This window comes from Diabrotica undecimpunctata, chromosome 7 (assembly GCF_040954645.1).
Source record: "Diabrotica undecimpunctata isolate CICGRU chromosome 7, icDiaUnde3, whole genome shotgun sequence".
NCBI classification, from domain to species: Eukaryota; Metazoa; Arthropoda; class Insecta; order Coleoptera; family Chrysomelidae; genus Diabrotica; species Diabrotica undecimpunctata.
Window position 1 is genome coordinate 148,197,403 of NC_092809.1, and position 26,720 is coordinate 148,224,122.

Sequence of the window (26,720 nt, forward strand, 5' to 3'; positions counted from 1 at the left end):
AGCATTGCTCATCCAAATTTTTACAATGTATTCAATCAATAAGCACGTTTTTACACTATAACGAAACTCTAAAAACAATAGAGTTGGACGTGTAAACAACATGTGAATTGTAAATTCTGTTTTAATTTGACAAATTACTGGTACATTCCCGAGTGTAAATAATATATAAATGCAAAGATTTAAAGGCATATTCAAATCTTCCATTTAACAAAAATTCAACAATCTTTTGAAAACCCAAAATATCTGTCCATTTACATTTGTATGATTGGCTATTAAAACAATATGCCTTCATTAGCAATAGAAGAATAATAGGTACGTGTCTACTTATAACATAAAATAAATAAAGTAAACATCTTATTTACATAATTACATTAATTTCGAGTTGATTTGTACGTGTCTAATGAAGATAATATTTTAAACATTCAGTTATTTGAACAACGAAGTTAACAATATATCCTAGAATACTTATTTATTCCTCATACAAATTATACAAAAATCAACAGTAATCTTTGATAAAAACCAAAACTATAGAAAATGTATAATACTAAAATATCTATAATTCCTAGGCTTTTGGCATCAATAACACGCTGTCAACATCGTTTAGTTGCAGATAACAACCGTCAAAAATGTCCTTGGTTAACCTACTTAGTCCAAAAATTAAGATAGACGATTATCTATACTGGTGAAGCATTTTAGGTTATTTACTTTCACGAAATCGGTTTGCTTTTCTCAGGTCGACGTGGAATTATGACCACCATAAAATAATACAGTCTTTGTAAACAAAAACAACGATGCATAGTAACAGATCTAAGTCAACGGTTAAAAAATTTAAAAATTAATTAACACCAAAGTAGGTACTTTCTGTTAAACATTCTTAAATATTAACACAAACAACCGTCTTAACCTGATCGCACGGCCATCTATTTGCATTACTTATTGCAATACACTGCTTTATAGTGTATAAATAATTTAGTGCTTTACATTAGTGGCCACAATTCTGGAAACTTTACAAAAATTATTGTTTTTCCAGCAAAACTCGTCTTATGATTGTGATTTATATAGTTTATCAATACAATTACATTTTTGTTTTGTTGTCTTATATTTCTGCTTAATATTTTATGTATTTCTCACTCTATAATAATTTACGTAATTATTTGATAAATATAAAAACGGATTCCAGCGAAACCCCGGAAATTCGAGATGACAACATCGGCAATATTATATCGCATCAGAGTTTCGCTAGTCAGTCAACGATGAGTGGCGTTATTTTGTCGTCCAATTGGAAGCGTTTAGTAACAAAGTTTCGTGCGACTTCCAATGTTATTAGTGACTAAGGACATTTTTTTAATTGCCGCGAGAGGAACACATCGTGTCGATTCAATGAAAATGGCTTACAGAAACCCAAAACGTGTTAGCTGGTCACCAGGAAAGTGATTACTTTGGTCACAAACGTGTTGACATTGACGTGTAAGGACATTGGTGATCATCATGGCCCATTTGACTCTATCTGTAGCCTTCTGGAAAGTTCTATTGACGTTTTCCCACTCCATTGTCTTAGATTCTTCAGCCAGGACGCGCGTCTTCTCCCCGGTCCTTTTTTGCCTTCCACTTTCCCTTGTATGACCAGCCGCATCAATTCGTATTTCTCGTTTTACCCTGCATAAAGACTTTTATACATATCGAGAAATAGCAAACAAATTGGGTGGTGGCGCCACAAAATCAAGTGTGCTGAAAGTTTGTAAACGTTATCATAACACTGGAACGACAGAATCAGCAAAAAGAACAGGTAGAAAACCGAAATTTAGTCAATACGATGAGCGCAGACGATACCGCCTGTCTTAAGAAGATCGTCATATATCCGCAAAAGACATTAATGCTATTGTCAAATCAAATGGCGTACAAGAAGACAGAAGGAAAATGGAGTAAGGTAATTTGGAGCAATATGTAGCAGTAATATGAAGCATACTGTGAGTGTCAAGGTATGGTCAATATTATTGCAAAAAATATCAGGAAGAAATGCTGCAAGCCAAACTACTGCCAACTATCAGAGATTTGTTTGAAGGGGATGCTCAACATTGTATCTTCCAGTAGGTTCGAGCGCTTTGTGTGCGCTATTATTCAAACCTGGTTTAGAGTTATTACACCAGAAGATTTGGCTCGTTTATTAGATTAAAGATTATCCCAGCAAATACTAATTTTCTTCATAACTATTCTGCTATTTTTTTTAAATATATTTACTAACGGCTGGTGTTTGATTAATTTTTAAATTTTTAACAAAACTAAATCGTTTGTAAAGTTTTCAAAAATTTTGGCCACTAGTATATATTCTGGTCCAAAGTTATATGAGAGCCGTGATTTGATTCCAATAAACAAGACAATAATATTGCTTGCGAAGCACAGTTTTCCAACTATTATAGAATAGACATGTACCTATCGAAATTTAGCATACAACAGTCAACAAATACCACAGTAACAATTATTTCATTAGCGTAGAGTTCAATTAGATCTCACTGAAAATATTTGGATTTGCCATTGTAAGTAAGAAACCATTTTCCACTGTAAGTAAGAAATGGAGTTTTAAAAAAGATACAAATATAAATCGTCTTATATTTCACATATTAACAACCTTCATATATGCAGCATTCAACTAATTGTTATTTATATATATATATATATATATATATATATATATATATATATATATATATATATATATATATATATATATATATATATATAAATGATCACTGATGTTTCCTAACCTAAGTAAATCCACGAAGCAACATTGCTGCTCTCCTACAATAGTTTTTTTCTTAGTCTGAAGATTTCAAAAAGACTAATGAAAACTCGTCAATTATAACTATTTTTATATTATCATTTTTCATAAATAATTGTTACTATGACTGTTGTTCAACAGCAACCTAATCTATAATCGATTTGACGAAAGTTTAAAATATCAACATATCCTCAGTATTACTACGTTAAAGATGAAATAAGGTATATCAAATCATTAATGAGCCTCAAATAAAACAATGACAATGTAAAATTGTTGCAAAATTCGATCTTTACTAAAGATTTATTTGTTTAATTTACTATTCATTAATAGTTGTTCAAAGAATTGCTACAATTTTCTGATGATAATATATTTACTAGCGCTGTCACTGCGCATGGACGCGGTGTTTGGGAGAGTATTTTATTGAGTTTGAGGTTATGTCAAAATAGCCGATTACAATCAACCGAGAAAATCACGTCACAACAATAATTAATTACTGGGAATAGAAAATTACTCACCAACGAATAACGTGAACCTTTATGTACTCAGAGGGAGTAGATTTTCTATTTTTATTTGTAAAAAAGTTAAATTTATGTGATTGTTTTTGTAAATGAACGATTACGGGAAAGTTACATTAAACATCAATCAAAAAAGGAAGATGGTATAGATGAAAATATAAATGCAGATCTGGACTCAACTGTACAAAATCAGATTACGTGGACTTTATTGACCTAACCAGTAAAATTTTGAATTTTGCAAGACTAGAAAAACTACTGATGGAAAGACCAGAAAAATGTTCCAATATATTTTTCCCAATGCAGATAAGTTTTTTAAATTGATTCTAGATGAAACAAATCAACATTCCGAAGCAATATACTTTGCTACATGTGATTAATAGTCTCGAATAGTAAGATAAAAGCCAATTGTTTCTGAATTCCATACCTTTCTAGGGTTACTGATCTACATAGGAATTTGGGCAAAAGTCGAATGTATGACTATTTGCAGATTAAGAGTTGGTCAAATGTTCTCCCGCAGTGTAAGTCAGTTTTGATTATTCTTAGAGCACTACATTCTGCTCGAAATCCTGCTGAAGTTGAAGAGCTCCAAGAAAGACTCTGTATCGGCGTAACAATGCTTTTGTGGCGAAAGAAATTTTTACACAGTTTATTGAGAACATAAGACAATAATATCGGATTAAGCTATACGTTACAACCGAATGTAATGGTGTGGTTTTACATATCCATGTATCCACATGATCAGATTATTAGTTAATTGGAAAATGCACCACTGCATTACACAATAAAGTGGAAACTAGAAAAGATAAAAATTAATTATGCCATTACGTCAATCGATAAGATTTCAAGCAATTTTTACAACGGATATTATGTATTTGATATATTCTAGAGACACACTTAAGGAATGCGAAAAATATTTGATATATTCTCGAGAGACACTGAAAGATAGAAGAAATACTGTATATGAGTGTACTAAATGCTTTGGGAAATCTAATCTCTTCATTCGGGCGAGCCCCTTTCTTATACATATAACAAAATTTTTGGCCAATTAAAAATAATAAAGTGATATATGGTTGAAATTTTTTTTTTAATTTTTTAACTGTTGGTCCTTTGTCTAGTGTTGTGTAAATGTATTATTTAATGTTTATGACATTCACCAAATTGTTGTATAGCCTATAATTTTGACGAAATCCCCCTGAAGATGCTCTAGGATCGAAAGTACTTGGACAAGATTTAATAAAAAACTGTGCTCGATATCTGCCTTTTATTTGGTTAAAGTTTAAAAATAATTTATTTATTAATTAGTATTTTAATAGGAAGTTTAAATTGATGTTGTGAAATTGTCCTTATTTCATCTTAATCATAATAAATACATACAATGATATATATTTGCCATTTTTGATATAAGCCACTGATTAAAATTTTAATTTTCTTACACTAATGAAGGATTAACTTCAAGTAAAACAAATTTATGAACATTTTTACAATAGCGTAACATCTAGATACCTATCTGCAAATAAATATAGCGACGACGCGGCACTAACAAATCTCTTTAAAACCTTAACAACCCCACCCATAAAAATAACAAACTGAAACATCAGTCTTACTAAGTTAAATATTAATAAATTAAAATATAATTTAAACTTTAAATATCTTTACTATTTTGTTAACCGATCTATTGCATATTGGACACCTCTTGATGGTGTGCAGAGTACGTTTCGCACATTTATAACAACAGCACTGATGACCGATGTTTGTATGTAAGAAGATACTGTCTTTTGGAGCTACATTACACATAATACAAAGTTCAGACGAAGACTGTACACTTTCAAAACTATTACTAACCTGTGAACTAATTTCAGAATTACTCTGACTACTTTCCGGAGACTTAGTCCTTGTTAAACACTCAGAACTATAACCTGAAGTTTTACTGCTTTCTTCAGAAGTCGATAGGGCTTTGTCTGAGAAGGATAAAGTTGTCGTTTGACTTAAAGATGCGCATGTATTTGTCGATGCTTGGCTTAGCGATATGTCATCGTGCGATGATTGACCCAAAAATGACAATTTATTGTCCGTTAGCGATAAACCATCGTGTGATGATTGACTAAAAGATGACAATTTATTGTCCGTTAGCGATAAACCATCGTGTGATGATTGACTAAAAGATGACAATTTATTGTCCGTTAGCGATAAACCATCGTGCGATGATTGACTCAAAGATGATAATTTATTGTCTATTTGTGTTTGAATTGACGAGATATCATCGTACGATGTTTGATTTAACGATGACAATTTACTTTCGGTTTGTGAAGAAGTAGAAATTTCCGTTATCCATTGACATGTACCACTTTTAGCTGAGTTTCTGCTTGACGGACGCGAACCGCGAGATTTGGGACAGGTATATTTACGTTTTTTAATTTCATAATCGGAAACACTGCTTTCTGATGCTTGTCGCTTACGTCGTAACTCTCGTTCATACTCCTTTGGCGCGCTGTCCTTCTTTAAGATATCTTTTACATCAGACAACGACGTACCTGTAGGCGAAACAAAATTTACAGTGATGTGATAGACAAACATTTCTCTTATCCTTACATATACATATGATGAAATATAACACATATGGTCCCATTTTCCAATAATATTCCAAATTATTTAGCTTTGATGGTAATGTGTGCTAAGTATCCTTTGACTATTCCGTATAAAAGAGTTTACACCTACTTGAACATTTATTCAGACTGACTTTAAAAAATCAACTTCAATATCCAGAACTTTATTTAAAAATGATATAATTTCCATTGTTTGATCACTTGTTTAGTTTTCGATTTCAATATTAATTGATTTGAATGTAATAACTTGTTTAGTATGAATTAATATTCATTAAATTTATAATTCTCTTAACTAAAGTTCAATTCTTAAATAAAATATTATATTAAATAATTTTTTAACTCCTACATAATATGTCGACAATGATTGTATTGTAATAGGTTCAAATATAATGTAATCTAATTATCAGTTTACCAATATATCCAGTTTTGTAAATAGGAAGACAATTAAAGACTAGGGTGCACTATAGCTGGTTGAAGTTAATATGTGATTTTGGGACCAAATATGAAAGACAGGAATAAACATAATTTGTTTAGTCATAAACTGAGATTTTTAAAACTAAATGACTTGTTATTTAGAAGTTAACAGTCAGAAAACTTAAATATTTAATATTTAAATTGGGTTATTGGTTTATTATCAAAGTTAGAAAATTGCATAAACCGGCCAAGTCCTGGCCTGACTGATTCTTGTACCACATTTTCGCTAATATTCGATATAAATTGTTGATATTAAAAAAAGAGACATTATTCTTCAAAATGGAGTAAGTGCTGATATTTTTATCTACTAACTGAATATACACATATCAGCCCAATCTGTAGGAAAAAAAACGTGCATTAAATAGGAATAACCTCCAAGTACATGCAACTCCAAATTGTTGGTTATAATTTTTTTAGTAAGTTAGCAATAGTTTATGCAAAATTAAGGATTGAAGGTCCAAAAATGTCAATTTTTCTCCATCTTTAATTTTTGAAATAACTTTTGTAAAAATTCTTTATTTATCCAAAAAGCATTATATATTGCAGCTCTTTCATTCCAAATCGAATGACACTTCGTAAGATCCGATCGGTCAATTCCTTTTCGAGATAAGTTTGAATGTGTATAAATAAAAATTCTTACTGTTTATAAATTTTGTAGGACCAGAACTTTTTTTTTAATAGAGATCTAATTCTAATCGGACTCTTTTCTCGGTCGATTATATTTTTAAGTAGGAATAAAAATATTTGCTCAAAAAAATCTTTCAACCCCTTATTGCTTTGAACTAGTGGTATCTTTTGAGTTATAAATTAATTAAGCTGCGGCGGTCCCCATACAGTACACATATTTTTAACTTATTGGTTCTTATAGCTGAAGTCAAGAAAAATATTTAAAAAAAAAGTATTTTACTTAGGTTCATCATCATCATGGCTCATTCACTCCTGGCGGAGTGTTTGCCGCCCTTTTGGGCTCTCTGATTCATTTATTGCGGAGAATGAGTCCGCTGTTGTTTTTTTTTATTATTATAGCAACGTGTGTGACTTGGCCCTGTCTACAATTTTCCTCCATTCTTTCCGGTCCTTACAGCGCTCTTTCCAATTGTAGATTCTCAGCTTCTTTATGTCTCGTAAGACTTGATCTCTCCATCTTGTTTTGGGTCTCCCCTTTGGTTTCTTTGTTGTTGGTCTCCATCCAGTTATTCGCTTTAGCGTAGAGTAGCAGCAAAGTGTATTGCATCTATTGTTGACTTACCTTCTCTGAATCCATGTTGGTATTCACCTATTTTTGTTCTAGTTTCTTTTTCTATTCTTTGTCTGATCAAATTAGTTAATATTTTGTACATTGTATTTAATAACGTGATTCCCCTGTAGTTAGTGCATTTCGTCTTGTCGCCTTTTTTAGGGATTGGTGTTATCAGACCACAATTCCAGTCGTTCGGCATGTGTTCTTCTTCCCATATTCGTTCTATTAGGTTGTGGATTCTGTGGGCTAGTTCCTCTCCCCCTTTCTTGAAGAACTCATTTATAATGTCGTCTGGTCCTGCTGCTTTCCTTGTCTTTAATCTGTTTATGGTCGCCAATACTTCGCTGTATGAGGGAGGCTTTGATTGTTCTCCATTCCTATTTTCTGCTTCTTCTTCATTTTCTGCGTTTTCAGCATCGTCTTTCTTTTTAAACAGTTCTCTATAGTGTGTTTCCCATTCCATTTTTCCAATATTTGTCGGTATCTCTTTTTTTCTCTGTGATTTTATGTATTTGTATAGTCTTGCATTGTCATTACTATTGGCATTGTCATTTCTTCTTTTTTGTTTTGCAGCATTTGTCTGACTCTTTCTTCTTCTCTTTATAGTGGAGGAGATCTTCTTGTTTCCCTGTGGCCACCCACCTGTGTCTTGCTTTGTCCTTGTCTTTACTAGCTTGCTCGCATTCTTCATCGTACCAATCCTTTCTTTTATTGTCTTCCATTAGTCCTATCGTCTCCTCTGCTGTTGTTAAGATACCATCTTTTATGTCTTCCCATGTTTTATCTATGTTCGATGGTTTTAGAACTAGTAATTTTTCTTCCAATTTAGTACAGAATTTTCTGTTTGCATTATCTGTATTTAGTTTCGACCGATTCCACCTCTTTCTTTTCTTTCTGTCGTTTTTATCTTTAAGTATCTTCAATTTCATGTCGCATATCACCAAAATGTGATCCGAATCAGCATTGGCTCCCCTGTAAGACCTTACATTCTGTAAAATTGTAAATTGTTCTCCATTTTTTTGAGATTAGGATGTGGTCTATTTGGTTTCCATCTGTTGTTCCAGGTATTAGCCACGTTACTTTGTGCTCTTTTTTGTGCTTTAATTGAGTGCTAATACTAAAAGTATTGGTTGCTGCTGTTAGATTACATATTCTGCTGCCATTGTTATTCTTATTTTGATGGATCGTTTCTTTTCCTGCGATTTCTCTGTTCGTGTCTTCTTTCCCTATCTTTGCGTTGAAGTCTCCTAACAGGATTAGTATGTCGTTCTATTCTTATTTTTCTATTTTTGTTTTTGCCTTATTTTGTTTTGTTTTTGCGTCTTTTCTTACAAAACAGTTTCATGTCCGTATTCATTGCCAACTCCGTTATACTGTCGCCGTCTTTTGTTAGTTTTTTGACGCCATTTTCATCAATTTCCTCTTGGATCTATATTATCAGATATGGGAGATCTGTCGTTTATTGTCCTAGCGTTACCCTTCTACTCTTCAGGTTTCTTCCAGTAATTTACATCTATGCCTTCTAGTTGCTCCAGTGAGAACGGTTCACCATACCATAAATACATAGTTCACATTAAAGCATTTTTAAGTCTTCTTCTTGATGTGCCTATCCGTTACGAATGTTGGCGATCATCATGGCAATCTTTATCTTATCTGCAGCATCGCGAAAAAGCTGCACAGATGTTGTATTGAACCAGATTCTGAGGTTCTTTAACTAAGATTTCTTCTTCCTGGACCTCGTTTTCCAAATATTTCTCCTTGCAGGATGGCTTGAAGGAGAGCATATCTGGATTCATTTAGCATCATACGTCCGAAGAATTGTAACTTTCGAGATTTGATAGTGGTCAGTACCTCTCGGTTCTTATTCATTCTTCTGAGGACCTCCTCATTTGTGACTCGGTCAGTCCACGGGATCTTAAGTATTCTCCGATATAGCCACATCTCAAATGCTTCCAGTTTGCTGCACATATCTTCGTTCAAGGTCCATGATCAACACCATAAAAAAGGACAGAGAAGACGTAGCATCGCAGAATTCTGAGTTTTGTATCAAGAGAGAGGTTGTGACTCTTGAAGAAAGCCCCCATCCGATTGAAGGTGGATCTAGCTTTTCCGATGCGTGCTCTAATCTCCTGGTTGTTGGTCCAATCTTCATTTATTATGGTGCCGAGGTAGTTGTAGTGCGTCACTCTTTCTACAGGGGATTGGTTGACGTAGAGTTGACCTTATGTTATCCTTTTTTTGCTAATTATCATAAGCTTTGTCTTCTTAACGTTTATATTGAGTCCATAGTGTTGACCGTAATACGTGATTTTGTTCATAAGAACTTGTAGGTCTTCTAAGTTGTCCGCAAAAACTATGGCGTCATCTGCATATCTGATGTTGTTTAGCCGGTAACCATTTAGTAGAATACCTTTTTCAGTTTCGTGCAAAGCTTCGATACATATTCTTTCAGAGTACAGATTAAAGATTAGAGGAGACAAAATACAGCCTTACCTCACTCAACGCATGATTTTTACATAGTCAGTGTGTTTACCTTCAACTCTGAGATTTGCTGTCTGATTCCAGTAAAGATTTCTAATTATTTTCAGATCTTGGTTATTAATTCCTGCTTTTTTTAATATTTGCATCATCTTGGCGTGATGTACTCGATCAAACGCTTTCTCGTAATCAAACAGACATGTGTATACGTTGCAGTTGACGTCTCTGCATCTCTGGAATGAGACTTGTACTGAGAACAAAGTCTCTCTAGTACCAACAGCATTTGTGAACCCAAACTTCTTCTTCTTCTTCTTCTTCATGTGCCTTGTCCGTTCCGAACGTTGGCAATCAACATGGCTATTCTGAATCTGAATAGTTCAGCAGATGACAATCCGAACCATTGCCGCAAGTTTTGGAGCCACGAATGTCTTCTCCTCCCTGGACCCCTTCTGCTGTCTATTTTCCCTTGAACGATCAGTTGTAGTACTCTATATTTATTATGTCTGATCCCAAACTGGTCGGGGAAATTTGACTTTCACACAGATTGTAGATTCTCTTTAGGAACAATTTTTTACGTACCTTCATAATATTGTACCCAAAAATGTTGATTTCATATAATAAAAATAATCAAAAAACACCATTTTTTACACCTTAGAAGTGCCATAAAAAATGGCACAGTTTGGAGTTGCAAACATTTGAAGGTTAGGTTAGGTTAAGAATGACCAGGCATTGCCCTTTATAGCGCTGTGCTGGTTTCAGAAATTCACTAATTAATGCCTAAAATCATTCATTTTTGTCCCTACATCTTGGACTACATGTTTTATGACTAATGATCACAAATGAAGCTTATACATACCTACATCATTTACGGATGTTGGATACTAATAAAAAGTGTCGTCCACACCTTTAAGTAGAATAAAAGACAAGAATATTGTGTCAGCATTTGAGGAAAATTGCGAAGCTGACATTACAATATATTATTTATATTTTATTCACACAAACAAATCTAGTATTTTAAAACTTTAAGTGCAAAAACTTAAGCGGATGACCTTCAAACCGGATAACCTTCATGACCGGCAAAGAAACTCAAATAGAATTCAAAATTCAATTTCCAGAATTTAAAAATTCTACAATTTTTTTTGGTTTCTTTAAATTTTTTGACTTGACCGGTCTATGCAATCATCTCTAAATTTTTAGTGTTTTATATATAATTAATATATTCAGTATAAATATTTTGATTATTTGCAGATTAGTTTTTCTAACAGAACGTGAATGTATACCTAAAAAATTGGTAAAAAGTTGAATTAAAGCGATTTTTAAAATGACGAATAATGATTATTAAAAACACATTGAAAACTATTTTTAAGTCAGATTTGTCACATAATTCAAATAAAATATTATTGTTTTGACTGTATAGAAATAGTTTTCACTGTTGAAAAACATGGAGGAAGAAAAATTATGAAATACAAGATTTCATAATTTTAAATAATGTTGAAGAAATCTTTGATAAGAAATCCACAGGAAACGTTTACTAACCTATATGTATTTTTGTTTTCTCCTTCTTACCTTTTGTATAACCAAGTTTTTTCCAGCACAAAAACATCCGTATGTCAGTTAAAACGTTCCTGTTTGTTTTTCTTTTCATTCCGCCAATACTTTAAATAAAATAAAAATTTGCACACACGATAAGATCTCGTTTGTCGAAATCATATTGGTATTTTCAGTTTCATCGTTAGTTTTAGGTAAGAATAATTTGTTCAAACTATCTCAATCCACAGCTATACATTACGTTTATCTGCTTGCAGTTAAATATATCGTTGATTAAGATATTATACCAAATGGTGTTCCGTTAATTTTATTTCTCCACGACCGTCAGTGATTTTATAGTTCCAAAATAATTTTTACAAGAGAACTCTAAATAAAGTAGTAGAACCCTAATCCTAATAAGGTTGACCACAATTGATAATTGGTATGATTTATTTTTGTAACAAAGGAAGACTGATAAATGCTTAAGTGTAAAATTCAATCATTAAATTTACAGAAGTAATGTAATGGTATATGCTACAGAAGAACCTCGACACAACACGAAAAATTAATAGCAATAGAGAAATGAATAGAATAGCAAATCTGACTTTAGTCTAAGAAGGTTAATGAAATGGAAGAGAAACCTAAATTCACAAATGCATAAGCTAAATCGATATATTATATTTTCATTACGTAATCAAAGCAACAAAACATACTGCATGTTATACAATTTAAAATAGACGATTTTGCTAGTAATCAATTTCCTTTCATCTGTGCAAATTTTTGCTTAATTTTAAGTTTGGTATTTCTTCAGTGTTGAAAACAAATTATCAAATATAATGGTTTTTCGGTACGGCATGCTCTGACATTTTCTAAATTATTTCATTTCTCATAAAAATAAATTAGTCAATCAGCTTCTTTGATTCGCAATATACTGATAAATACAATAAAGTCAATTTTCTGAAGCTGTTTTCTTGCGATACTTTCCGTTTTATTGGAATTATTTACAAATGTACTTAAGTACATGTAATATGTACTTAATATACAGGGTGTTTCAAAAGGTATGTTATAAATTAAATCACGCATTCCGGGGACAAAAATAAATTGATTGAATCCAACTTACCTTAGTACAAAAGTGTATACAAAAAAAGTTACAGCCCTTTGAAGTTACAAAATAAAAATACAACAAAATCTGAGCGCACAGAAAAATTTTAAGGGGGGTGTGCAGCCCTAAATCCCCCCAAACTTTTGAGTACGTTCAAATCAAATGAATTTTGTGGCATCATGAGTTTAACACATTATTTTTAAAACTTTTTTGCCTCTTATCACTTTTTCAAAAAACCAGTTTTTTCCTAGTTGGCCATAAAATTACAATTAGTTTCTACGGATACAATAATTACAAACAGTTCCATCAATAATAGTCAATAATTTGAAGCTATCATTTATTGCGTGAATAAAATTAATATTAAAAATTTTGATATTACAATGGCCTACACATTTCAGGAAATTGCAGGTATGCATTTAACTTTGGGTAAGTTGGATCAGATTAAATTATGATTTCAATAAACTATCGGGAATATCGTAGGTGAATGTCAAGGAAATAGTGCAGCAGCCGCAAGGCGTTATGCAGAAAAATACCCCAATCGAAATACACCCGATAGATGAGTATTTCTGACCATTGATCGTCATTTACGGGAAACGTGTACATTCCAACCGCAAGTTGCTGGCAATAGTGGTCGTCCAATAATGAATGCAACTGATGAAGATATTTTAGAAATCATCGAAGAAGTCCCTGAAACAAGTACAAGGGTTATAGCTGCTCAACTAAATGTTCCTCACGTAAGGGTTTGGAGGCGTTTGAAGGATCAGCTGCTTAAACCCTATCAGTTAACAACGGTTCAAGAGTTATTGGTTGAAGATTATCCTAAAATGATTGGATTTTGCGATTGGTTGTTAATGGAAAACACTCGAAATGTTAATTTTATTAGAAATATTTTGTTTACCGACGAGGCTACCTTCAGTAGAAATGGAATAACAAACCATCACAACGAGCACATTTGGGCCGACGAAAATCCTCACGTCAAAAAAACGACTCATCACCAAAGGACTTTCAAAGTTAATGTTTGGGTAGGAATTGTGGAAAACAATCTAATAGGCCCAGTATTTCTTCCCAACAATTTAAATTGTGATAATTATTTGCAGTTCTTGGCAAACGATTTACAAGACTATTTGGAAGAAGTGAAGATTGCAATAAGGCAAAATATGTGGTTTCTACAAGATGGCGCTCCACCGCATTACAGTAATGAAGTCTGGGAATACCTTTGCAGGCAATATAGTGGTCGGTGTATTGGAAGGGGTCGTGACGCACCTACTTCTTGGTCACCCAGAAGTTCAGGTTTAACCCCATGGACGTTTCCTTTTGGGGGTTTATGAAAGAGAAAGTGTATTCTGTAACAATATAGGACGAACAACAATTGAGGGTTAGAATAATTGAAGCTGCAAATCAATTTCATCAGAAAAATATGATTTTTCAGCGCATTCGGTTTTTCTTATTAAAACGATACCGAATGTGTATTGAAGAAAATGGAGGTCATTTTGAACATTTATTGTAATATCATATTTATAGAGGTTATAGACATTTTTTGTACTTGTTAATTCATTTAAGCCATTGATTTAGTTGCACGTAATTTTTTAAAGGTTAGTGAAAAGGGCCGGGAAGGAAAAAACTCAATAAAAATTGTTTTTTGAAAAAAATAATAAGAGGCAAAAAAGTTTTAAAAATAATGTGTTAAACTAATGATGCCACAAAATTCATTTGATTTGAAAGTACTCAAAAGTTTGGGGGTATTTAGAGCTGCACAGCTCCCTTAAAATTTTTCTGTGCGCTTAGATTTTGTTGTTTTTCTTTGTATGAAAAATGCTTTCAGAACAAGAAAGTAACGTGTCCATTTTTATTACAAAATGTCAAGTAGTTTAGGAGATAATGCAAAAAAACAATTTTTATTTTGTAACTTCAAAGGGCTGTAACTTTTTTTGTGTACTTTTGTACTAAGGTAAGTTGGATTCAATCAATTTATTTTTGTCCCCGGAATGCGTGATTTAATTTATGACAAACCTTTTTGAAACACCCTGTAGTAATAATACATTTGTAGTTAATTCCCAAAAAAATATCAAATAGTTAAAGACCTTAGTTATTCAATAGCAATATGTCCGAGGACGTACCGAAAAATGCATACCATCACCACATGCAATAAAAATATGTATAAAATTTACCTTGTTTTAAATGTATGTCCGGCACGATGATTTGTCCCAAATCCAGCGGAGGGCACTCCTGACTTGACCCAACACCAGAATCCTGAGACGATAATCCACTAAGGCAAAATCGTAAAGTATCTAGTTTCACCGGCGGTTCAGTAGCTTTCTTTCTCTGCTTGCGATTCCCCCTTGGTCGTGGAGGGTACATTTTTTTCCGGTCCTTTTAACATAAAAACAATGTTGAAAATCATATTTTTTTAACAAGAGCTGCTAAATACGGATTTTTTCTTTCAGGGTAAGACACATCAATAAATACTTGGAAATAATATATTAATCGTGATTTAGATATCTTCTATGAAATAATTAGTTCTCGTTAAGCAATAATTATATAGAATCGTTGTTCCTAAATTTGAACGTGTCAGTTTCAGGCATTCTTACTAATCGTGATCTTAATTGAGGATAAAATCGTTAACATATTACGTTTTATCTACTTTGTTGTACGGGATGGAAAGTTAGATATAAAAGATAGAACAAATCAAGAAGTTGGAACCATTGGAAATGTGGTGCTATAGACGGACGCTCAAAATAGTGTGGATTCAAAGAGTGCACATTGCCGAAGTGCTGAGTGTCAAAACGAGTGTCATTAAAACAATTAAATTGGTATACCTGGGCCGTATTATTGGGGGTGAGAAGTATGAAATGCTAAGACTTCTCATGCAAGGAAAGATCAAGGGTAAAAGAAACGTTGACCGAAGGAGGATTTCTTCAGTAGCTGCAACGGATAGCTATCATGATAACTAAGCTCCGAAAGGAAAAGGAACCACAAGAATTTTTACGCACAGTACGTAACTGAGGTACGTTATAAAATTACGTAGCCGTTAATTATTTGTTACAAAGTGTAGTAATCGATAAATAGGAAAAATACTATAAAAAAAGAAACTGCTATATATAAATACAAATTAATCCTATAAGATCTCGTTCACACGAGAGATAAAAAGGTTTTGCGTTAAAGTTGAAATGTGTGTGTGAGAGAGGAGGTTTGGCATTTATAAAAATCGTTTGCCACAGAAAAATTAAAACTTGATATGTTTCGTCATGAGCGTTTTAAAATCACTTCTATTATTTTTCGATTTTCGCTGCAGAAGGACGATACTGAACTTTGTTCATTTAAAATGTCTAGTGCCTGAAGGCGAACAAATGAATATGATTCCAAACAAACGGACAACTACTAATGGCATTTGTATAAAGGTAAGCGCGCACTTGTCCGGACCGGTCGGAACCGCAACGACGATCCGCAATTTAATATTTTTTGTATTCAAACGAATCAGCGCACATGATAAATGTTCTATTTCTTTTGTGAGATCAGATTTAAGTTCTTGATATTTTTCGTAACGCATTCCAAAGTATTGATAAAATTTGTGTTGATCAATTAAATCAAGAAAGAAAATAGCAAATTCAGTTTCTGTGTTTCGCTTTTTACAAATTTTCATGTATCCATTTATTACGCTTCCTTTTTGGAAGTTTATTTTGTTATTCCTCTTTCTCGCACAACAAACTAACAATAATAATTTTTAGATTTATCTTTCATCAAATATATAAATCGACTGGCTGTGCTGCTGTGATTTTGTCAATAAATGCGCTTTAATCATCAGTTGGCGCGGTATCCCTTCGTGAGTCCTGGCCTGCCTCAAAACGTTCTTCCATCCTTCCCTGTCTAGTGTCTGCCTTCTCCATCTCCTTACTCCATTCTTCCTTAGATTGTCCTGCACATCGTCCAGATATATGAGTTTAGGTCGCCCCCTTCTTCTTCCGGTCGGTCTATTTAGCACGGTTATTTTAGCAGGATCACTTTAGTCCCTCCGCATAACGTGGCCCACCAATCATAGATGGTTTCACCAATAACTGCATCACCAAAAATGCTCTTTATATCATTTAATGCCGGGTTGTAACGATTTGAAACCTTATACGAATCACCATTTAACTGTGTACCAACGTATGTATTTATAAGTACCGGCTAAAATAAGGGACGAAAAAAAAGATCGTATAAGATCTTTATCCTATCGCACAATCTCGATAGGTAAAGACAATTTGATAAGGATAGAGATAGAAGCGGTATTCCGTTTCAATAATGCATTGGCTTCGATTATGCGTACATAAGCTTAAGAAATAGCCATAGAGGTATGTGAATTCAAGATTACTTTGCTTAACACTTTAGATTGCTGCAATGGTTCCATACCATAAAAAAATCTAGGTCTCAATAGACAGAATTCGGTGTAAAAGATCGATAATTGATACTGTTGACACTATTGACTGAAAAAAATGATTTTATTTTAATTGTAATAAAACATATTAATAATATATCTAAATTGACTACAGCACACAGACTCTAAAGGTGCCGGTGAGGAATAGCATATTTGATATTATTATAGTCGGTATCTAACAGAGAAAGTATTCGAAAAAAAAAAAACGGGAAGTGGTACTCCAGGAGTGACCGAGGAGGGGAAGCATAGCTTTCTTATCGTCTACGCACGAAGCGATGGATTTTAATTTAATTTTAATTGATTTCAATTCAATTCGTTCCAGTTCGATTCCATTCGATTTAATTTTATTAAAATTTTATTTTATTCGATTAAATTCCATTCAATTCGATTCAATTCTATTCCATTCGATTCGATTTTATTCCTTTCGATTCGATTCGATACCATTTCCATTCGATTTCATTCCATTAGATTATTATTTTATCAATACGCATGGGACTGCGTTTATCTCTCACCTTGACCGTGTATCTTGCCAACTCTTCACGTGTATTATAAATTTGTCTCGCCAATTACCTTTGGGAAAGCCTTAAGTGCTTGGCCCACTAAACTAATTAGGTGGCGATCTTCGCAGCGACAAACATTCTGCTTCTTTGGAATTGAGAGTAAGATTGATTTCAGTTAATCTGATAATATTTTCCCAGTATTTTGAATGTTTTGTATAGTTTGTACAGGTGGTTAATGAATAAAGAGTTCAACTATTTTCACAATTACGTCATCTTGTCCAACAACCGTATTATTTTTTTAATTTAAGATCGCATACTCCCCTTCTGTGGTTCAGTTAGAAAAGATTTAGTATATTTGTTTGCCAGAGTTTGAATAATTCTTTGTGATCTTTAATGGTGTTGATGATTTTTATTATATTTGGGAAGTTTTTTTCTTGAATATGTTTTATTTGTATTTTTTATGGAAGTTGAAATAATTGGGTTTCGAAATATTAGTTGTTACTGCTTCGTCGTAGTTTTGAATTATGCATTTATTTTTGGTATTATTTTCTTTTTAACTGGTTTATTTTTTTGTATTCTTTTTCATTATGTTTTACATTTCTTCTTCCTTCCGCCATGTCTAGAATTTCTTTTTTCATCCAGCTAAACAATTAATTATATGTTAAATAAATAGAGAAACAAATCATATAATATGAGTGATCCTAGTTGGAAGAGATTTATTTTTTTTTGTTGAATTATCAGAAAATTAAACAGAAGTAACTGCTCTATAGCTACAAATAAATCGTATAAAACAGTTATTCTAAAGCTTTGATAAATTTTTATAACATTCAGAGTATCTTTAAAAACACAACGAATATTAAATAGGTAAAAAGTGGTAACTAACTGTTATAATGTATAATCTATAGTATAATATATATATATATATATATATATATATATATATATATATATATATATATATATATATATATATATATGGGTGTTCCTCCACTATTTGGAAATTTTCTGTACAAAACAGTCCCCTAAAGCAAATTTTATTAAATGGGAATGTTTGTTAATTAAATGAAGGGCAGAACAAGATTTGTATTTCTGGAACATACCAGGGGACTGTGTTTTGAGGTTCATTTATTTAAATATTCCATTATTAAATTACTAATATGCCGTGACGTGCCAAGAATACCTAATAATAAAGAGTTATTGATACAAAAAACTCAAAAATATTAATATTTATTACATAAAATTAGATTGGGACAGGGATTTTTCATTTAGTGGAGAATTACCCATATATAGTATCGTATAACAATTAAAAATTATTTAAATATTTAAATTAAGTAAAAATTAAACAATCAATTAATTGTGAATTAACTGTACCAAGGTAAGGTAACCGCTAAATAATTAAGAATAAATCGTCTAAATTGTAAAATCGAATAGATCCTGGATCCAAATGTAATTATTGTTTTTCTTTTGCCTTTTTGCTCAGGTCTCATAGAGCTAAACTGGAATAACTGCTCCTAGGTTAAACTTAGTTAAATAACTAAGTAAATTCTAAATTAAACTGTTAACAGTTAAAAAAGAACAGTAACCGTAAAATATTTAGGAAAAAATCCTATAAAACAATTATTGAGCTTAAGGTTAATGTATTAAAATTAAATGGGAAACCATCAGCATCAAAATCCGAGTTATTCACCCTCCATTGAAATATCCCCTACAAATGCAGGTGACAACCTAAAAAATCGATGCATGTGAAACCCAAAACAAGAATAGACTTGATATTTCCTAGAACACAATTTAAAAAAATATATAAATATCTTGTGACAGTTTTAGACATAATTCTTTCATTGTTTTGTTCCGTAACGGAATTGTAAAGAGTGATTCATTTAGAGGTACTTTTTTTGGTGGGGATTTTATTGGAGATCGTGCATGAATACTGTCAAACTGACATTTCGCTTTTGTTCAGTATTGTTTGACATTTCATGATGGCCCGGCACAGCGTCTAGAAATTATTAAGTTGTATTTTGAAAATGGGAGTTCCGTGAGGAATGTGTTTCGTAGGCTTAAAGCAATTTATGGTCTACATAATCGGCCTACCGAACGTACAATTCGCTTTACGATTAGTAAGTTTGAAACCCAGTTTTCATTGTTGGATAACACGCGACCAAATAGACCACATTCAGCACATACTGAAGAAAATATAGCGTTGGTAACGGATAGTGTACTCGAAAATAATGAAGAATCGATTCGTCGCCATTCTCAACAGCTTGGCTTGTTATATGCAACAACTTGGCGTATTTTACGTAAGGATCTTGGTTTAAAAGCATACAAAATTCAATTAGTGCAAGAGCTGAAGCCGACCGACCTTCCGAGTGGTCACCGTTTCAGTCGATGGTCTCTTGATAAGCTATCAGAAGATCCACTGTTTTCGAGAAAAATTTTGTTTTCAGATTAGGCCCATTTTTTGCTTAATGGGTACGTTAATAAACAAAATGCCCCTATTTGGGGTGATGAACAACCAAAAGAGGTTCAAGAGTTGTCATTACACCCTAAAAAAACAACTGTTTGGTGGGGTTTATGGGCTGTTGGCTGTTGGTGAGCTGGGAATTGTTGGTCCATATTTCTTTAAAACAGGCCGGCCAGAATGTTACTGTGAATGGAGACCGATATCGTGCCATGATAACGGACTATTTGGTACCTGAAATTTAAGATCGTGGTCTAGGCGACATTTGGTTCCAACAATATTGCGTTACTTGCCATACAGCTCATGAAAGCATGGCTTTACTGCGAGAACGATTCGGTGAACAAATTATTTCACGCTTTGGACCAGTGTGGCCGCCTAAATCCTGTGACATCGCACCTCTAGACTCTTTCTTTTGGGGCTACCTAAAGTCCAAAGTCTACATGAATAAATCAGATACGATTGAGGCAATTGGAGGCCAATATTACTCGAATCATTGGTGAAATATCAATCGAAATGCTGGAACGAATCATCGAGAATTGGAACTTCAGAATGAACCAACTTAATCGTAGTCATGGCCAACATTTATAAGAAGTAATTGTAAAGAATGGTTCTTTTGTATGATAATAAATATTTTCAAATAAAATTTATTTTTTTCATTGTTTATTCTTTTTGAAAAAAAAAAGTACCTCTAAATGAATCACCCTTTATAAACATACGTCAGCGAATATTGAAGGAATATCCGACAAAGAAAAATGGAATAATCAAACAGATATCTAAGCATTTATTGGATTTTATTATAGATAAAAATAAGAAACAACGACTCAAAAGAGAAAGTGTCTCTAATTTTATAATTTTAAAAGATATAAAACAACACATTTTTGTCGTATATTTAACAATACGAGGGTGTTATGTATTTTTTGCCTGCTAAAATATGTAGGATAAGTTAGAAATTCCACACCTGTCTCATAATATTGTACAACCAGTATGATCGAGTATGATTTTTTGGTATGGAATATCGTGGATTTCTCAACATGTGGCCCAAGTATGACTTCTTTAATTTACGGTGTTTACAAGTTGTCTATATGACTGCTCTTCCCAATACTTCTAATGCTCCAACTTCAGTCCTAGTCTGTTTTCACGGTGATGTACATCGGTTAGCCAAAAAAAGTACCGAATAAACTCTACACAAAATAGAATTAGGAGGAGAAAGTGGCAACAGCATTGTGCTTGTTAGCCTCACCATTTGAAAAGAAGGGAAAAAATGTTGACTGAAGAAATTATTCGTTGATCGTGTGAACTATTGTGAAACGAAGTTACTCAATGTCATTGACCGCAGAACGCTATGTTGGTCGTGTTTTCATACTTCGCATTCATTCAGCAGGTGTTATTGGGCTGTTTTCTGCGCACTTCGGTTCGCGTATTGGACCGTCGAATTTCAATACGAAGTCGGACCACGATTTTATGTCATATGCCTTTTTGTATACTGAAAATGTCATGAGATGAGCAAAAAAAAGGAAATTTAGAGTTAAACCAGGGTGCGTTTTTCTGAAAATCGAATTTTCCTAATTTTCAGCAACTTTTCCATGGTAAAATTTGTCATTTTAGCGACCTGTCTTTATTTTACAGATAACTTATTGTGAAAACCAACAAACTTTCAAATTGCATGGAGGAGAAAATCACGGACATTGACTTAAAAACATTACATTTTTATGTCATAATTAACACCAGTAGCCTTTGTGCCAAATATTAAAAAAAAAAAGAATCAATGCTCCTGTATCGATTCATAAAATAGCATAAGGGAGAAAAAAATTTGTTTTTCAAAAGAAAATTCAATTTTCACGAAAAGTTCCCCAGGAAACCACAGTTTTCACATATTTTACTCCCTTGATTATATCTTTCAGTACTCTCAAAGGCATAAGGCAAAAATCGTAGACGAGCTTCGTCGGAAATCCGACGATCTATATAGAGCAATACTGGTACCCCACAAAACGGAGACTATTTCTGTAAATATCAATAAATTCAGAGATTCCTTTACTGTTCATTACGGAAGGCGTGCAGTAGGTACTCAAGGTCAAGCGCTGACCGAGGAAAGTTTTGATCCGGATCCGACTTCCGAATCCTCTATTCACTCTCCCACACTGTCACCAGTCGGACGTTGGACCTTCGAATCGTCCCCGTCCCTATAAATGTTTAATCCAGCAAGCCCACTCACCCACGGTTCAAATTCGGAGGTTGGACCACAAGTCGGACTATATATCGGAACGTGAATGCCCCTCTTTAAATTCTTTAACGCGGTTTAATGTTTAAATATAACAATATTGATACACAAATGGCATATAGAGAAGTAACATTAAAATATGAAAACCACTATGTCTATCCGATCATTCTTGTACAGTATGTTTCAATGCTTTTTATGTTTGTTAAAAAAATTAAACGCACGTGAACCAAGAAAATCTCCACGATCAATTTAGTCATATACCGCAAGAAAAATAGGTCTAATATGAAGAAACCTGGAAGTAACAATACATATTAATATGAACGAAAATTGTTAATTGATAAAATGTAGCTTATAAAAAATCAACGAGATTGTTTTGTTAATTTTTGCTCTAAGCTCTACTACATAGTTATAATTCATTGAAGGAGAAAACTCAACATAGAATATCAGAAAAACGGTCAATTTTATTAGAAAAATTATGTATGATAAAAATAGGGTCAATTTCTATTTTTTTTTTCGTGAGAAAAACAACAATACTACCTTTACTATCTCTACCCTAATTGCAATTAAACGCTATCCATTTGAAATTGACTTTACTTAAGCATCAGTAATAGATCCAAAAGTTTTGAACAATCCCTTTTCCAAATAAGTATAAAGCTATCGAAGATACGTAATATTTTCTATATTATAACAAAAAGTTTATTTTACAGAAAATACTGTTATATAGCCAATTTTGGACACTTCGGCATGGAATAGATCTGAAATTATAGCGATTAATTCAAAAATTTCATCGATGCCTGATGATGGAAATCTGAGGTTATAGAATATTTTTACTGGGATACAGTGGGCTAAGTTTAAGATTAATTTATGGATATTGAAAGAAAATCAGTAACAAACGCTTAAAACATGAAAAGCACTGGAAAAGTTATTAACAAATGCTTGCAAGAGAATGCAGATACAATAAAAATTTCTCATAAACATAACAGCAACACGGGAATCCCAAGTAATATATTTATTGACACCGTGCTCACGTACGGTGCACACGTATATGAGTTCACAACTTCACAAATAAAAATTTCGACAAAAAAATCAGGAAAACAGAGTAGCCTTATGATAACGCATAAACCTTTTTAGCACTACAAAAATGTAAGGTGATAATTATCATGGTTTAATCGTGTAATTTCTCTGATACCGTCCTTCCTAATTGATGATGAAGCGCATTTTTGTGTTTCTATACATACGATACCCCTGGTATATAAAAGGAGTATCTGGGGTATACCATACCCCAGGTACTCCTTTTATTTCTATAAAGTCGAAAGTAGATGAAATAGCGCCTTCTGGCGTCTAGTAGTATTTTACCTTTCCAGGGAATACAGAATAAGAACAGAAAGAAAAGTTGGAAAACAGCCCTGCAGTGGTACGGGCATGGAACAAGAATGCCAGAGCACAGGAGGCAGGTGGCCGAAAATAATATGGGTTTGGGACCCGCCGGGAAGAAGACGGAGAAGAAAACATAGGAAATGATATGATAGATAAAGACCTCAGAGAAGGTGACTAGAGTTTTATGGAGGACAAAAACGACAAACTCATAATGGGAAAGCCGAAGAAGAGAGAAGAAGAAGAAATGTCATCTTTTATATGAAGCAAATCTGAATTAAACAAAATATTAAACGTGATGTTAATTTGAACGAAAATTTTTCTCGACCATTATAGCTATCGATGCATATGAATGCATCCTTGAATCATTACCTACTTGTAAATTTGTATGTAACCAAATTTAGACACAGTCATTGTAAGCAAATATATGATAACAAGTTTAAGTACCTGATACGGTTATTATTGGAATAATTAACAAAACAACAGTGTAATAATTATCTATGTGTACAAAAACAAGCCAAAACTTGTCTGTGCTTGTTAATAAACGAAATATTTCCCGTGACTCTTAACAATAGAAACTGTAATGAATGGACAACGCATCCATGTGTTTATCGTAGGGTGAATCACTTTACTGGGGAACGTAAATTATTCTTTTATACTATTATATACAGTATAAAGAGCAATTTAGATCGAATCGACAAAAATAATCTGAAAACTAAGGACTATAACGCTATAACATACATATGTTGTTATAACCGCTAAAATTGAGAGACAAAATTGAAATAAAGTAAATAAAAATAATTCTAAAGGATACTGGGTTAACTTTAAATTTATTATATTCTTCATATTTTGATTCATATCTAATTTTTAAAAATTATATTAATTAAAATATCTTCAGGATTAGTTTCTGTATCGGAGCGCCGGTAAGGTTAGGTTATGTTTAAATTTGAAGTAAAAAAAAAAAAGAAAAACAAAATTTAAAACAACAATTATTGTTATTATAGGCGAGCGACGAACCTCCAAAAACATGACTACGACTAACTCGTACCAAAACGGTACCAAGCAAATTTGGTACCAAAATGTTCGTAATATAAATTTGCAAAATTTTTCTTGATCAAATTTTTTGATTGGAATGGTAGAACATGTACTTAAATAAAATTAATTTGTAGTACCAATTTTTCATTAGAAAAAAAAATCAGACGAGTAGCAAACGATTTTTTTCAAAAAATCGCCATTTTGTATATAGTCAAAACTAAGGATTCCAATATATCTTACTTTTTGCCGAATTGTTCATAGTATATTTTGTCATACTGCGAGTTAAATATGTATTTCATTAAAATTATAAGATAAATAAATTTTTTTTGGTACCAAATTTACCCGGTAACCAAAGTTATCTGTTTATCAACTACTAAGCACTTAGTATAATAGTATAGCACGAAATAGTACATGTGATTATATAATAATAATTAGTAATAACATCTTGGGCTGACCCGGCCAGTCAGACAGTACTTACATGACATATAATGTTCCTGTTAAAACCATATTAATAATATATACAAATATGAAAAAATTGACCCAATTATCATTCAGAATTAGCAAAAATAAATAAGATATTAAACGAAAAAAATTTAAAAAATTCATATTAACCCGGCGTCTCCCAGGTGAAAAATGTGTGTATAATAACCCAAGTGAGGTATTATTGACCCCATTTAAAATTAATTGGAAAAACTGAACAAATATTTCGAACACGAATTTATTTTTTTAAATATCTTATTTGAATATCTAAGTTTTCATAACAAAAACACTAAATACATAAAAAAATCACAAACAAAAGATAATGATACAAAATAAGAGATTTTCCAAAAAAGTTTTTTCAAAAGGTTCAAATAAAAATATAAAAAAGCAGGGCATTGGATATCCAAGTTTGAAAAAAGTTAGGAGTCCCGGAACTGGATACATTCATCGCAAATGCGATGAAGGTGATCTGAACAATAAAAATTTTGGCATTGATCGCACGTTTGTTTAGTTTTCCGGTCAGATTTTCTGGAACACTTTTGACACCGTCCACGTCCCGTACGTTGCTTTTTCGGTGGAGCTTGGTCACTTTCTCCCAAAACTATTGTGGATCGTAAATATTTTGTAAGTCGCGGATTACTTGGCGTAACTAATGCTAATCCCAGACCTTCCAGGAATATACGACGTTTCTTTGAATAGTCACTAGTGTTTGTTCTGTAAATTACCTGGCTGTTGATTCCAGCTGTGTCCATTAGTGAAAAAAATATTCTTAGTGGCCACCTTCTACAATTTCGAGCTACACTGTAACTTCCTGTCAAATCATCCACCTATCAATCCGTCCTTTTGTAAAGTTATAGAAACTTTTTATTTCTGGTAAAAGTTTCTCGCCGGTAGATTTATCTATTTCATCATCGTGATGAAGTGATGATAATAAAATCACGTTTTTCCAATTTTTTGGTACAAAGGATACCATAGTTATGTGTTCCTGAAATCCAAATACCGAGGACTGTGGTTGTCTGTTCTTAATCTGTATAAATTCTGGGGGAATCTCTCGCTTGTTTTTCCTCATAGTTCCTACTGAAGTTAAACTATGTCGTTCACGCAAAATTTTCACAAGTTCGTAAGAGGTATACCAATTATCGAAAGTGATATTTCGATTTTTACCAGAAATTGTTGCTATCAGTCTTTGGACAATATCAATACGTTTATTGCTTATTTGGTACGGCCCATCTGGCTGGGTCCCTGCATAAATTTCCATTCTACTATGGACTGGAGTCTACTAGGGCCTGAATTTTTATCCCGTATTTCGCGGGCTTGTCCGGAATAAACTGAAGGAATGAGCAACGCCCACGAAAAGACTCTAACTTCTCGTCAATAGTCAAGTACTGTCTTGGTGAGTAAGCTTGTTGACAATTTGCGACAAATTTTCCAAAAACTGCCCTAATAGGAGCCAACTTATCAGACTGTTACCTTTCTTGTCGATTGTCTACATTATCGAAACGTAAGCACTACAATAAAAATGTAAATCTATT

At 32.8% G+C, this 26,720-nt stretch overlaps 1 protein-coding gene across 1 annotated transcript in view; it reads right to left on the bottom strand.

Moving 5' to 3' along the window:
• Positions 1–426: 426 nt before the first annotated feature.
• LOC140446023 (uncharacterized) overlaps positions 427–26,720 on the bottom strand; it is a 60,295-nt gene continuing 34,001 nt past the window's right edge. The window contains exons 5-6 of the mRNA XM_072538525.1: positions 14,884–15,085; positions 427–5,822 (exon numbers count right to left, since the gene is read on the bottom strand). Of these exons, the coding sequence (XP_072394626.1) occupies positions 4,927–5,822; positions 14,884–15,085 (1,098 nt within the window). The 3' untranslated portion in view covers positions 427–4,926. The remainder of the gene's footprint in view (positions 5,823–14,883; positions 15,086–26,720) is intronic.